The sequence below is a fragment of the Pocillopora damicornis genome, chromosome 3 (genome assembly GCF_964200805.1).
Source record: "Pocillopora damicornis chromosome 3, jaPocDami1.2, whole genome shotgun sequence".
Taxonomy (NCBI): Eukaryota; Metazoa; Cnidaria; class Anthozoa; order Scleractinia; family Pocilloporidae; genus Pocillopora; species Pocillopora damicornis.
Window position 1 is genome coordinate 25,535,572 of NC_142672.1, and position 15,436 is coordinate 25,551,007.

General features: G+C 37.4%; 3 protein-coding genes across 4 annotated transcripts in view; 1 reads left to right on the plus strand and 2 right to left on the minus strand.

Moving 5' to 3' along the window:
• LOC113668049 (guanylate-binding protein 6) overlaps positions 1-9,119 on the minus strand; it is a 36,912-nt gene extending 27,793 nt beyond the window's left edge. Inside the window, exons 1-2 of the mRNA XM_089201443.1 lie at positions 9,065-9,119; positions 8,373-8,458 (exon numbers count right to left, since the gene is read on the minus strand). Of these exons, the coding sequence (XP_089057569.1) occupies positions 8,373-8,378 (6 nt within the window). The 5' untranslated portion in view covers positions 8,379-8,458; positions 9,065-9,119. The remainder of the gene's footprint in view (positions 1-8,372; positions 8,459-9,064) is intronic.
• Positions 623-15,436, minus strand: part of LOC113684642 (guanylate-binding protein 5) — a 41,253-nt gene continuing 26,439 nt past the window's right edge. Inside the window, exons 1-13 of one of the 2 annotated variants that reach the window (XM_089201433.1) lie at positions 9,065-9,169; positions 8,373-8,458; positions 7,394-7,565; positions 7,014-7,181; positions 6,366-6,523; positions 6,106-6,278; positions 5,427-5,610; positions 4,995-5,256; positions 4,438-4,733; positions 3,701-3,955; positions 3,011-3,133; positions 2,635-2,682; positions 623-1,941 (exon numbers count right to left, since the gene is read on the minus strand). In XM_089201433.1, coding sequence (XP_089057559.1) covers positions 1,342-1,941; positions 2,635-2,682; positions 3,011-3,133; positions 3,701-3,955; positions 4,438-4,733; positions 4,995-5,256; positions 5,427-5,610; positions 6,106-6,278; positions 6,366-6,523; positions 7,014-7,181; positions 7,394-7,565; positions 8,373-8,378 — 2,445 coding nt within the window. In that variant the 5' untranslated portion in view covers positions 8,379-8,458; positions 9,065-9,169 and the 3' untranslated portion in view covers positions 623-1,341. Of the gene's footprint in view, positions 1,942-2,634; positions 2,683-3,010; positions 3,134-3,700; positions 3,956-4,437; positions 4,734-4,994; positions 5,257-5,426; positions 5,611-6,105; positions 6,279-6,365; positions 6,524-7,013; positions 7,182-7,393; positions 7,566-8,372; positions 8,459-9,064; positions 9,170-15,436 lie in introns of those variants that run through there. The other variant, XM_089201432.1, reaches the window with a different exon arrangement.
• On the plus strand, positions 12,919-15,042 carry LOC149049050 (PI-actitoxin-Aeq3b-like). The gene is made up of 4 exons (XM_089201477.1): positions 12,919-13,157; positions 13,636-13,702; positions 14,318-14,535; positions 14,901-15,042. Exons 2-3 carry the CDS (start codon positions 13,660-13,662, stop codon positions 14,497-14,499), a joined length of 225 nt encoding a protein of 74 aa, XP_089057603.1. The 5' UTR covers positions 12,919-13,157; positions 13,636-13,659; the 3' UTR covers positions 14,500-14,535; positions 14,901-15,042.

Consider the following 15,436-nt stretch of genomic DNA (forward strand, 5'->3'; position numbering starts at 1 on the left):
GATTTGTGTTCCAATCCCATCATATTTCGTTGCGTTTTCCGAGTTTTAAATATTTCGTACTAAAACAAAAGCGTTTTCCAGGTTTGAAGTATTTTGTTCTAAAACAAAAAAAGAATATCTGGTGCATGTAACCACTAGAGTAGAACTTTAGTTGGTTTATAACAATGGCACATTTCTGGGAAAGCTAGGGCGAATTGTCGATGACATCAATACTTTAAGAGTGAGAGTCAGCTATTACAACTTTTAAGACATGCTTTTATAATTCTTAACCAAGAGGATTCACTATACTGATTAAAAGGAACAATTCTGTGCTGATTTAATGACAAAGGCGGCCCTCGGGAAGGGGTATTGACTAAAAATATTACAAGCTTTCAAGGCGATTATCACGTTACCAGTGATAGCTACGTAATTTTTCCTTTGGAACGAGTTCGCGCTCCGGCTCCTCTTTAGAGTTTTACAAAAAAAAAGAGGGGTCAACCGAGAGAAATTATGCTGCAGTAAAGCAGTGTGTTTCTAAACAGAACAGGCATTTTTAAGGCTTGTAGACAGTGTAAGATTGCCTCCTCCAAGTCAAGCTATGCCAATTTCAAGCCGACCGAAAAAACTCAAATAGTCGCAGAAATGGCCTAAGAAAATTGTTTTAATGTGGCAACTGCACAAATTTATAAATCTTAAGCTTGGACATCGATATCTTACTTATTGCTCTATTACATATGAATCTATAGAGAAATTAGTTAAAGTCTTTGGTACTATACCGAGAGCATGCTATTGACTCTTCTAGCTACTCTTCTGAAACGACTCATTGGCGTTTCGTGCATAACTTCGTGCTGGCATTTTCAGTCATCTTAGCTTTATTTAGATATAGTTTCCACATCAGACCCTTTGCTTTGGTATCAATTTCTTTGAAATATGGGGTGTGGGCGAAGTAACTCCACACCGTGGTCGAGCGGAAGAGGAAAATCAGTAAATCCAAACTGCAAAGGCAATCCAGGTATCAGCGGTAACTTAAGGTGATATATTCTGTTCAGCATAAATCGCCTCTAAAAAACCATATTTGCAGCTACTTCTACATTAATTTCCTACAACGTGAAGTCGTATATAGCTCTAATCATCATGTGTGCGAGTCTAGCTTAGGTTTTTTTTTTGTCATTTTTTGTCTTTTCGAATTATTTTAAAAACAGCTGCAAAAACGAAAAACATTGACAATCTGCGACTTATTCGTCAAGGTGAAATATCTTAAAAGACGTCAATTACAATGAATCGAATATAACTTGAGAATCTTCTTTCCAATCACTTTTATAAGTATTTTCTTTCAATTTTTGCGGGTCATGTTGTGATTTCTTACATTACTACGCAATTCTCCTCTACTTTTCGAGCTCCAGTAGCTATCGCATCTTTCACTTTTATGGCAGCTCGTTTAATAAAGCCTGGTTTCTTGACTTTCTTTAGCTCGTCTTCAACGTCTTCCAACTTTTTTCCTATTTCTTCCACCATTTGCATTCGAGACTGAGCAGCCTTTTGGTACTCTTCTGTCAAAACTTGGCGTTGTTGCTCAAGCTTTTCCTCCATCTCGCGACGTAGACTTTCCTTTTCTTCTCTGTGCCTTGCTTCCATCTTTTCAAACTTCTCCTTTTTTTCCATGGCAGCTTGAGTTCTTTCCATCTTCTCTTCCTCTCTTCTCTTCTCTTCCTCTTGCCTTTCAACCAACTTAGACAGCTTTTTTATCATCTTGAGGTTTTCCTCGTTCCTTTTTTGCATGTCAAGGAACTGGTTTTGGATTTGCTGATTTTCTTGCAAAAACTGCTCTCTTTCCCTCTGTGCTTGTTGCATATTTGCGTCCATCATGTTGTTCATCTGATCTCTCTGGACTCGAAGATCATTATCCATTTGCTCCCGGAATTTCTTTCTCTCCTCGTTTTGCCTTTCGCTTAACATTTCCATCTGTATAAAAATGCACGATAATTTCAACAACAGTGTACCAAAACGAAATGGTTAACATTTAATAATTATTCGTCGAAGGCAAAGGGAATTTTGTTGAAAAACCTCTGAGACGCAGCCAGTTTCCACTAGAATTCAACTGGTATATATATCTCATTCAATCAGCAACACTTCATATCTTTCTTTTGGAAAGGGTTACTCCAAACTCAGCCGCATATTTTGTGCTTTTCATGATCATGATTGAATTTTTTCGATCGCACTTATCACTTACTGGGTAAAGTTGACAAAACACGGGCAAGCCATTTGAAATTTAGCACCCCTGCGCGCAAGGTGATTATTGGGAGATATGACGCAATGCTCGAACAATCAGCACACGCGCATATCTATGATCACTGGAGCAACTATACTGAAACAAGTTAAACATGGCAACGTTATTGGAGTGTCAAAGTTTCTCTGCGAAAGGTTACGAGTTAGTTTTCTTACGCCAAAATCTCCCACTTCCTTCCGCAAGAAAATAGGGAGAATACACTCAGAAATAATCCAAAGGATAAAGCAACAAAGTGTTGATTCATGTGATGAACCAGAGAGAAAATTGATTATCGTACATTGTGTATCTTGCTTTTGACGCGACTACGTCAACAAAAAGGAAATGCTTCTTCGATTAATATCTATGTTTTGAACAGAAGTCTTTCTTACCTCTCTCTTAACTTGACGATTCTCTTGCAGCAAACGCTGTTGCTGTTCCTTCGATATTAGAAGTGGCGAAAAAAATGAAATCAGTTTGATATTCCATGTTTTCAAATAATCATGCGAATTCGTCCTGTATAAATGGTAAATGATTGCGTCAGATCATGCGTTTAATCGAAATAGGCGTGCCCTGGTTGGTCAAATAATTTTCAAATTCTGGCTTCTTGATCCGTCAGTTATTACTCTGAGCACAAGGGAGGGAAAGAAGTTGCAGTTACTCTGTTACTGATAGACTTCCTCCTCTAGAGTTATCTCGAATAAGGATTTCATAATTAGTCAAGCAATGTGGAAATCTGATAATTTCAAAGCATGATAAGGGCATTACCTCAAGCTTTTGTTTTTCCTGCTCTTGAAAGGCTTTGGCAGCCAATTCTTTGGTCAGTCTTTCATCGTAGTCTTTCAGCTGTTGTAAGAGGCTCATGTATTGCTCTTGCTCTTTCATCAATGCCTCAAGAAAGACAACAAATAAGCACACATTTAAGAAAAAAACGATAAAAAAAGAAATCAAAGAATCTTAATTTCAAAAGTAGGATTCCTCTCTTTGGATACAGTAAGTCAAAATCATTGAGTGCAACCCACGTCGATTTTTTTCTTCACCAGCTTGTTAACCGTTAACATATAGATGAATACTGACCAATACTGCATGTATCAGTAGCATTTTTCTAGGAGTATGAACAAACTCAAAACTCCATGGAAAAGCCTGTGAAATTGACGCCTACTAAGCAATCACACGGGAACGATCCGCGAACTGTGCTTTTAAACTAACAATGAGAACTAAGAAGCGAACAATGTACTTTTAAACTAACTAATGAGAACCAGGAAGCGAGCAGGGGGCTTTAAACTAACCAATGAGAGCCAGGAAGCAAACTCTGTGCTCTAGCCAGGCTACCAAGAACCTACGTGTGTGACTTTAAAGAACAAACGATACATAAGGATGAATGCGTCTGTAGATAAGACTGAGTAAAGAGACTAACATTACTGAATATAGGAGAACTTAAGCCCTGAATTTACTTACTGGGTGAAACTCAAAAAACACCGCCTCAATTTCATCTTTTGCGCCGATTGCAGACTTGTGGTAGTCATCTTTAATCAGATTGTATTTTCCAATAATCTCATGAAAGGAAAGCTTGGCTCCCTCTTTTCCCTGTAGTTGCTGTATTACTGGGTCCAGATGCTGCTTTTTGAGCATTGCGAGCAGGTTGTTGCAGAATTCTCTGGTCATTTCTGCATTCGTCTTTCGCCATAAGCGAAACCTTTGACTCAACGATTCCTAAATCGAGAATAACGATACAGTAGAACAGGATATTAAACTGGGAAGTGAGAAGATTTCGTTTGACGCCTCCTTGAGCTTTTTGGACCTGTTTTACTAGGAAAAAGCTTAAAGTAACGCAAACATGAGTTGGCAAGAATGTTAGCACTTCTCTCCTTCATAAAAAAACCGTTTCCTGTTTAAGAATAAGCTTAGTGCATTGCTTGCTTTACTATTTTCTTTATCTTTTTGAGACATAACTTTTCCTAAACATTGAGTGGATTAATCTCCACTTCTTGGTACCGTGAGCCATATCTGCAGTGTGGATACGAGTTAGATGGACTCTAAACGTTAATAACAAAAAGCTCCTTTTTCATCTTTTTTTTTTCGCAAGTTGATTTTACAAGATGTCAGTCTGGGTTATAGATTGCACAAGCAATAATTAAGAAATACTCTGAGACATATCTCCATCAAGGATCATGCAACCCGAATAAAGGCCTAACCTTCAAATTTTTCAGAAACATCTCGATTGTGTTTGTAGATGTTCCTGCCATGTCCGCCATGAAATGGGCTTCACTGTTCTCTAGTGCCATTCCATGACCATTTCGCAGTCGATCACTATCACACGGTAACTTATCCTTCAGTTGTAATGATATGGTGGTGTCATAAGTATTAAGTGCATCTCTCATTGCGTCAGAACATTTCCCCTCCACATACTGATCCCAGGCGTTCGGAATATTCGGGACCATACCAGGCGTGTTGATGGCTTGGACGTAGAGCTGTACCAGTACTGCAAGGCCTGATTAAATAAGAACTATAAATTTGTACTTGCGCTGATATAACACTAACAATAATCTGCGTCATGCTTTGTGAGTAAAGAGTAAAACCATGGTCCACTATTGATTGAATGTGTTTCAAAGCCATGGACCATTCAAGCTTATTTTCAGTCCAGGGTGAGAATATGCCATCGTCATTGTTAGAGCTGGGCTGTTTCAGCACTAAGTCGCGATCTGGATGGAACTGTAAAGTGTAACAAAGGTTGCACAAAACCTTCCATTACCTTCTCCGGTGACAAGTTCTCCATCGTTAACGCTGTTTTTGGGGAGCAGAATTCGCCTCACCAAACTTCTGAAATCTTCCAACCCACTGATGAACAAAGGATTAATGAGACTTTTGTTTTCAGTGATACTTTTTAACACCTCAAGGTCGACGATGGGAGGAGGTAAAGCGAATGCTTCGAAACCAGGAAAGAAGCTTAAGATGCTTTCAGCTACTTTCTGACTTTCTTGGTCAACAGCTGATGAATCCTGAACCTTAAATACCTTCCAAAACAAAATATACAGTTTTCTTTGATGAAATAACAATGGATAAGGTAATCTAAGGAGGCAATATTTTGACAGTTGTGGAAGTTGTGCTTTCACTCATCAATTAATAGCCCTCCGAACTGCAGACTATATTCAATATTTCGTTCAGGAGTTATGCTCAAACTCACCTTTTTCAAGAAGTAGTCCTTAACATTGCTACAGCCTTTTGGAATTGCTTGTGTTACGTCCCTAAGTAGCCATATGAAGAAAGGAAAGGTCTTATGGAAATACTCTGAGTCCCGATGGCTTCTCTTGGTCTCCTGCTTTGTTGTTGATTGCACCTCAATACGATGAGTTAGTTTCACAATGAAACTATATTTATTAAAGAAAATTGTCCAGATTGTACAAGAAATATTAATAGGCCAATTTCGGTGTTTGTACTGAGTTTGGCCTGACCTCAGGATCCTGATCTTCGAGTTAATCAGTATTTATCGTAGCCTAAGCCAAAACGGGTTCTTCCCATTTGTTTCCAGACAAGCTTTACACTTTTCAATTTCTAATGAACTCAACATTGCTATTATCGGAAAAACTATTTTTCACTCTGAGAGAAAACCGACAGCTGTCTATTTTGTTATGAAATTATTTATTTTGTTGTAACGGATTCTTATATGTACAGTTCTGGTAGTCTTGAGTTCGAGTAGCCAATGACCATTTTGGATTCCCGCCTTAAAAATTCACTAAGTTGTCTTCAAGAGGCTCTCTTCTTCACAGATAGTTGACTGACTTGTAATCTTAAATTGCAGTTTAAAAAAACCTTCTAGGGTTAAAATAAACATCTCGTTGTTGTTATTGCATTTGAAAGGATACTCCAGTCCCTTAAGATCACTCCTAGTTGGAACGCCTTGTGAATTGTAGATCAAAACTGAGGCTAACAAAACTGTTAAAGTGAAGATCTGGTTATCATCACGTCCTTCTTCAGTTACTGCATCAATTCCCTCAGAGTCCAGCAGCACTATTGTGATTTCCTGGCCTTTAGCATCCTTATGAGAAATATGTCGATTACATCTTCATACCTTGCCAAATTATTATAAATAACAAAAGAAAATCAAAATAATGATCCGGCAAACCCTGAACTTGTCCGGCACTATCCATAACCAGATTCCCATGGTTTCCGGTTCCATGTCATGCCCAAGAGGGAATACTTGTGGTTGATTGAAGGCCTCGCTGAGTACAAAGGACTTTCCTTTTCTGTATGGCCCGGCAATAGACACCACACATACTGGACCTAGATGATCGTTGATTGCAAGAATTACACAAAGGACTGGTCTGCTACAAAAAGCTAGGGTACAAATACTTCGATTCCATAATTTTATGTGTCCACTCATTTGTAGATCACAGATTGCAACAGGTGAGTGCATCCTTCTTTTCATTTCATTTTCTCTTCTCTTATCATAGTTAATGTGTACAATGAGCATAGGAAAAAAACTTAAGAAAAAATGAAAATTTATTTCGCAACGTTCGATTGTTTGAGCTATATCTATTTAATTCTTCCTCCTCAGGAATTATCAAATCTCCAGGTATTCCGTTTCATATTGTGACTTATCCATCTTTGGTGAATTGTTCGTGGAAAATTCAAGCGAGAAGTTAAAAAGTTGCACCATTTTGGACATAATAAAGAAAACAATTTTTAATGACGTTAGTCACGCTGACCATCAGCCAGAACGGGGTTAGCATGCAAATATGTTGTAAGTTTGATTAGTAAGTTTACAGTTTACCTTTAATCCTCCGGAGGTTTTCAAGTGCTTCATCTACCACATACAGTGAGGTTCGCATTTCTCCTGTTTTGATGTACTGGCCTGAGCTCGAATCCCATTTACAGTTGTTTGGCAGGCAAAGTGGAGTTGCCTTTTTGGTTCCAGCTTGCGAATTGCGACCTGTTTTCCCTTTAAAGCCCAACATATTTGAGAAGAAACTCTGCCACACTTATAAAAACAAATTCCCTTATCTATCAAATGTAGGTTGTCAACATTAGAAGATTAAAGTTTGCTTATTTGGTTCAATCAATGGAAAATGAAGTGTAAGGCATTTAAGGCTACAATTTGGAAATAAACAGTGCGGAGGTTCATAGAAAGCATAAATACCGACGTCAACGTACTCTTTAAATCTGGACCCAAAGCTTGAGTGGTTCGTTGAAATTCAGTCTGAAGCGGCTCAACTGTTGGTTGTGTCTGTGCTCTTTGGCTGCCCTGTTGCTCCAGACGGGAAAGCTCAAGTGCCTTGACTAACGCCTCGTCCTCATTTTCGAGCTGATATTGTTGTCTCCAAGACTATAATTAGGATATAAAGTAAAAATTTAACGGTTAGCTGACTGACGAAAAAGTTAAAAGAAACGAACGAAGCAACAAAAGGAACGAAGCAACGAAGCAACGAAGCAACGAAGCAACGAAGCAACGAAGCAACGAAGCAACGAAGCAACGAAGCAACGAAGCAACAAAACAACGAAGCAACGAAGGAACGAAAAAACGTATGTGATGCGACCTTCTCTCTACTTAGCGAGTAAGATATTTATCAACACGTTTGTAACGAGCGATGGTCACGATAATAGTGCCAATGACATCGAGGTCATTAGTTATAGGTAATTGTACTACATGATAAAGCATTTCATTCCACCGCGTTAAGCAGGTGTCTGTGTGATACATTATGGGTAAGTAGTCACATAATTTGTGTTCCCTTTGGTAAAAGTAAGCAGTGAATTTTCTGAGCCCGTGGGGTGAGTTCAATTTGTTGTCTGAAAAAGTCGCAATAATAATTATACATGGAGAATAAAACACAATGAATCAAAACAGATGAAATTTTGACAGTGCGTGCTTTAACTTTATTTTTTGGTATTCAACTGAATGTTCAAATTAAAACTTGACAAGGTCATCGTCAAAAGACATTCAACTGTATGTGTTATTTGGGAACGTGTAATCTGTAATTTTCATTCGTGATACAAATTTGCATCCGTTTTGCATGAGAATGACAGTCTTTCTGGCCGATTAGAGCCGAAAAATTTTCTCCATCTACATCTATATAAACTTGTAATTTAACACTTCTCTAACAAAATCAAGTGAGAAATACTCAAAATGACTTACATCCATTGTTTCCTGCGTGCTTACTCTCCGAGAAACCACTAAACGTTGGTTTGGTAACTGCTGAGACACCTCAGTCTTTCTAAATTCTAAAATTAAGAAAAGAAAAACATTAAACATCTGTAAATACACCATTTCTCTGTTTTCTTGCCGACACTTTATAAAATAAGGTAACTTGAAACACTTTCTACGAAGAGATGACGACAAACTTTCAATGAGCGGCTTGAGGAAATAACTCGGAAGTATACAGAGAAGGAAAGGATCGCTTCTCTGAATTCGATATCTTTGAAACTATCATAAAACACTATCCAGTATTTTGCTGTTGGAATCGATATGTGTATTCAATCTTGTTTAGAAACCAACAACCCTGCTTACTCTTAGTATACTTTCATGCCTAGCAACGAAATTCTGTCGCTGCCGTTACAAGTTGATTACGAAAAGGTCGATCAAGTTGCCTTCATCAATTTGATCCTCTAATATGGAGAGAGTATTACATAGTGAGAAATAGAGTCCCGTTTGAAAGCCACCTCTTGATAATTTAACCCTGAAGCCAAAATTCCAAACCTCTTGAAGACTCACACTAGATGAAGGCAAGCTAATATGATCTCTCTCATCAAATCTCGACAAAACAAAGAATCAACTAATGAAAGCTGATCCAAATTAAAGAGTTAATTTTGTGCAAACGAACTACATACCCTTAGGTAGGTTTCATTGACATCGCTCAGCGATGGAGTATTCAAGTAATTCTGCTGCTCTATTTGCATGGAAGCCTCCACTAGGGTTCTTTGTGTTGTTAGTTTTGTTCATGACGTCACAGAACTTTGTTGCTAGGTCACCTAACTCTCAGTTAATAATTGTTCGAATTTAATTACGAAGCAGTACTCAGGGTTTTATTTGATGTTTTATTGGGCCAAAAAACCGCTTTATTGTTAGTATATGGTGATCTACAGAGATTAGATCATTCGCCTTCGACTGTAGTTTTGATTGAAATCCAGTTAAATACAGGAAATCAAGATCGCTTTGCAATTTTCGTTGATTCATCGCAACTATGCATGCGATCTACGTACGTGTCTGTTGAAATGACAGACGGAAAGCAAACGAGGTACTAATCGCCAAAGGTCAGGTCAGTTAACGGTAATTTGTGTTATTTCTGTACGCTGTTTTCGTCTCGCATTCTTTGACAGACGCGGGCTGCAAGAACAAACCTTGAAAGGCTCGACTTAAGACTTCTGTTCGAACATAATGAGCCCCCAGTCACACTCACGGATTCTCACGGCCGAATGTGGCGGCGAAAGAAACTGAAGCAAACAGAGATATCATGGTGTAGTGAGACTAGCATCTTTTTTCTCCTCCCTAAACATTTTTGTTTCCCGTTTTGACTGAGCCCTCACTGAGCCTTGAGAAAAAATGAAATGAATAAACAAACAGATCATTTTTAAGAGGCCTACTGAAAACAAAGAAATTTTAAAAACAATTTTTAATAACTTACATCCGAACAACCCGGATCTGTATATTTGGTAATAATTTGTCGTGATGACTAGAGAACTTTTTAAACAGCATCGAGATCATGAAGCAAAGTTTCCTCGAAGATAAGGCTGCATAATGCCAGTGAAACATCCGCGAAGGTATGCTTTTAGAAAACTATTTTCCGTCATGTAAATTTGTTTGAAGAGATCGCCGATTTTTCTTCTTCCAAGGCAAACAAAATACGCATCAGTCTAAGGAAGATTTCTATTTTTTTTACACCGCTTAAAAAAAACAGTCGATAACAAGATATCGGAAGCTCAGAGTCATCAGAGATCAACATCGCGATCATGAATAGATGTAAATCGGTTAAAAGATTTGTTGCGGTTGACTGAAAGGAAGTTAAGGAAAATGTAACTAGAATGAAATCACTGAACATCAACATACGTTTTGTATTTGCACTGTTTTAATTACTGCATAAAGGTTAGTCTAGAAATTTGGAAACATTCATGCTTCAAGCCCCTAATCCAAAAGGATTAACACGCCCCCATTAGACGTCTCTCTTAGAAAAGGCAGCGCTAAGTTGATTTGGCCTTCCAGCACTAGCTTAGCAAAGACCTCGGATCTACCAAGGTGGGTCCAAAGACTTGAGTTTTCCAATGCGACTTGAATAATCCTCCCTTAGCGTAATCACTTCCTGATCTCGCCATCCTTCCAAAGAACAAGACGTTTAGATAGAACTTCTTGATGGTCTTTGGCTTCAGACTTTATGGCTTGGCTTTTGAAGTGCGACAGATAGGAGTACAAAGGCGGCTTTCAGTGACATGCTGATTGTCAGGGCTGTTATTCCACTCATTGATATGCAGATTAATTTGATCGATAAAATCCCTTCCTGCTCTGCTGTATGGCACAAGGAGTACGTTTTTTCTCCAAGCTGTGATCTCGTCATAGGCCTCAATTATATCTGATGTTGAATAGAAAATTGCAGTTTCATCGCTTTGTTTCCCCCACCTTATGACAAATGGTTTGTTTACAGTGTTAAACTCTCGAAGACATTCAAGCATAGCATTGTTCTCGTTTCGCTCTGTCTGATCATCCCCTAGGAAGTTATGAGTGCCACTAGTCGTATGCAAATCTTGGTTTGATGTTGCATGCAGATTAGCATATTGAGATTCCCTCTCTATTTCTTCGCGATTGAATAAATCCGTAGTGTACACTTCTGAATTCGCTTCCGTCTAACCATCCAAAGAAACAAAAGTTACTTGGGTATAATTAGTTACATGTCCCTCGGTTTGAGAAGTCATTGCTTGATTGTCTAAGCCCTGATCCATAGCTTTTCCGAGTCTTGCCGCTTGATCGCGTAAGTTCTGAATTGAGAATCCAAAGCCATCATAGCTTTTCGCGTCCCATAACGCCATCCTAAATGTAATACAGCCTTTTTTCCTACCGTTGCTATCAAGTGGATAGCTGGCTGGTTCATCTGTGTCATGGCCGCTGCTTCTCGTTTGCATCACAATAAGTCGGCGTCCATTTGGACTGTCCATTTCCGTCTGGGTTTTGATTGCCATCCATTCGTCATGCCGTCATTATTTTCGTGGATTGCAACCATTCTCTTTAAAAAAGGTTTTGCAGGTTTTGGCTTCGTCTCTTGCTCCTATTACTACTGTTCCCCAAACTGTGCTCGATTCTTATCCCTTTTACTCGCTGTTTTTAGGCTGTTTACGGGCAACTTTCAAACTTGCTTCCTCGTCCGCCATCTGCTGCCATCTCTGCTGCCATTTTATATTTAAAAAAAATTGTTTTATTTAAAAAATTACTTTAAAAAAATAGAGTAATCAAAAATTGTTTTAAAAAAACCAAAAAAGTAATTTTAAAAAAATTCAAAAATTTAAAAAGTTATAAAAGGAAATGTTCGAAAATTGTTTAAAAAATTATTTAAAAAAATTTAAAAAATGATTTTTAAAAAATAATTTAAAAAAAAAAATTAAAATTTTCTGTTACTAATCGTTCAATACCAACTTAATCAGTACTTAGCAAGTGAATATCTTTTATACAAGACAAATAAGAAAAGTATTAATCCTTTGTCAATGATATGTAGATTGTTATAGCGCACAAGTAACTAACCTGTGAACCATCAGGGTACAATTCGTCGATTTCTACCATGAGAGGTTACGTTCCACGAAACTTTTTTAATTTCAGATTTGATTATTTGCTAGATAATCCCGTTGCAATTATTGTAATTTCTTCATAATATCAAGATATCAATTTTTTTTTTTTTAAAATTATAAAAGAAATTTTTTTTTTAAATTTGTTTTTAAAAATCAATTTTTAACAAAGTAATTTAAAAATAATTTATTTTTTTTAAATTTGTTTAATATCAAATCAATCAGTACTTAGCAATGTGAGTACCTTTTATCCAAGACATTTAAGGAGAGTTTGAATCCTTTGTCAGTGATATGTAGATTGTAATAGCGCACAAATAACCAACCTTAGAACCATCATACACTTCATACTTTTATTTTATTTTTTCTTCTTACATATTTACAAGATATTCCTTTGACCTGCCCATAACAAGTGCTAATCGAGACGGGTCGATTTTTTTCTTTACTAACTTAATTTAGTTACACTGGAAATAAAACGGAAATGAAAAAAAAATATGACATAAAAGGAAAAAAACAGATACACTAGAGAAGAAAAAAGGAAAGTGACAGATGTTCATTGTAAAGGAGAAAAAGTCCTGGAGTTTCTAGGTGTACGAAAAATATTGTAGAACTGGTTCAATTTGATTCAATTTCGCTATGTTTGAATTTTAGCATTATCTCGTCAGGCTCCATAAAAGAATCTGCAGGGAACAATTCAACAATTTCTACCATGAGAGGTTACGTTCCATGAAACAGTTATTCGTTAGAAAATTCCGTTGCAAATATTGTAATTTTTTTTATATCAAGATGTAATTACCAAAGTCGCATCTGATAACAAGGCCTCCTTAATCAAGGTTATTTCTATGCTCTGCAGTGATGAACATGCAAATTCTCCTTGCAACTCAAATACATTATACAGTAACACAAGATGAGAATAAAGAAACACTTTCTCAGCTGGAAGGTTTCATCTCGATGTAACCCCAAATTCTTTCAACTTTTCTTGAATGAAATGTGTGCCTGACAGAAAGGAGAATAACCTACTAGATCTTAGGAGTGAAATGAGACATAAGGAGATGATGCCACCTATCGAGTTTATTTCTGAACAGAGAGCCACAGCTGTACGTTCACGTTCATTTATTACTTCAAGTCGGGGTACAGAAGGACGAGAGTTCTTTCAAGAACAGTAAGTCGTACTGTTTTTCGTTTTTACATCTAGAATTTTAGTAAATGCCACAACTACCTTTCTAGAGACATTTTAGATTTTGTCTTTTATAATCGTAAGAGAAGGGTGCAGCACAAGATTCTAAGGCAATTTAAGAAATTCGTTTGTCCTAATTTTCAAACTTGAATTCCACTTTATTGTTAAGACCTGTTAAAGATGTGGTTAACTTTGCCTCGTAACTTCTTTACATTTGGTTATCTCATATGGTCATGAAATCAAAGGAATGATATTGAAAACGTTCGCAGCTTTAAGCATTCCTTCAAGTATATGAACTTAGAACGGATTGTAAAAAAAGCACTCTTGTGAGCTTTTTCCTCATTTTGATTTTGGTTTCTGGTAACGGCGCCGTGCGTCCCCCTGCAAATGGGTAGGTACGTGATGAACCGATCAGAACGCATATATTAATTGATAACTTTCCTGTTTTATGCTTTCTTCAAAGATTTTGCCTGATAAAAATTACATAATGGACAAGAAAATTTTGCTCATCGTCATTATCATCAACTCTGGTAAGTAAACTTACATCTCTAAAAGAACTAAAAATTTCGTTGAATTTATTCAGCTTTTAATAGAGATGCCAGGACGATTGGGATGATTTCGTCACATTGTCTTTGTAAGAATATCAGTTCCGTTTTTGAAAAATAAGTCGAGAAAACCATCAGACGAATTTATATTTTGACACCACCGTTAAATTTTTTGCACATCAACGAATGCTCAAAAATTCCCTGGCTTGTTGTCCACTTACATAGAATGACACTTTCCTATTAGTGCTCAAATCGGGCTTGTGTTAACCAATCGCGTTCGAGAATTTTGTTATAGTTTTGATAAAAAAGAAATTGATAGATGCCCTTTGAATAGAGACATGATTTGCTATGAATTACTACCGTTATCACATCACAACCAAGCTCTAATAGATATCAGTACCGTGGTGAATCCGCTTTCACAATGTATGGAAGAACAACATGGACAATTCTATGTCCTAAATGAAGAATTATGTTGATGTTAGGAGGGAAAGAGGAATTTATAAAAGAAAGCGTTCATTAGCAGCCTAAATCCCTAGACATGGCTATTAGATTGTTTACGATATTTCAGAAAGTAAATATATTTTTTAATATTTTCTTCAGTCTCAGTGCAAGCCGCGGACATCTGTCATCTGCCACCAGAATATGGTCTATGCAAGGCATATATGCCCCGCTACTATTTTGACCCGGCGGTTGGGGAGTGCAAAGAGTTCATTTATGGAGGGTGCCAAGGAAATGAAAACAACTTCATGACTAAAGAGGCTTGCGAGGCTATGTGCTCCTGAGTAATCAAGACGTACTGGTACCGGACATAAATTTAGGCGAGTAACAATTTTACCGCGGAAACATAGAAGATTTGAGTTTGACACTGACTTAATGTCGACTGTCAGGTCAAATTATCGTCAAACCCCAAAATTTCCTATATTAATGGCTTTTCCTAACTTAAGCATGACTCATTTGGTCACCTAAGGCGAAAAATAAATTTGCTCGTACAAAGCTCAGCGTTTGCTTCTTCTAAAATAATATTCCGCTGATAACTTACACTAAAGGTAAAGCGGGCTATTTTGGTCGGTCCTCGATATATTCTCATGAACATGGGCCAATGAAGGGTGTGCGACTTACATGCATCTTACATTAGAAGGGGCTTTATAATCTTACGGAATAATTGTTTTCTTCATTTTTACAGGATACGGCTTTAGCTTAGTCTCAAGATACAACAGAGTATGACAACAAGACACAGCGTAAATCCTTTCCTTGTTGTCCCAAACATTTTGGGAATGATAAAAGGCTAGCAATAGGAATAAGTCAATAAAAAATAAATCAAAATGTAATCCTTATTGTGATTTTACTGACTCAAGTTTAGTTGCTACTGAGAAGTTTTCCACGATTGCAAAATGTGTCATTTAAGTTTCACTGTTACACAATTGAAGCCGATAAAACATTGTGACGGAAAACGGGCCATGTTTTACAGAGGAGAGCCGTCTCCCTGACATTACAGGAAAAGGTTTCCTGTATGGCCCGGCGATGGACACCACACATACTGGACCTAGATGTTCCTTGATCGCAAGAATTACAGAAAGGACTGATATGCTACAAAACGCTAGTGTACAAATACTTTGATTCCATGCTTTTGCGTGTCTGCTCATTTGTGGATCACAAATTGCAACAAGCCTGTGTATCCCTCTTTTCACTTCATTTCATTTTCTCTTGACAAAGTTGATG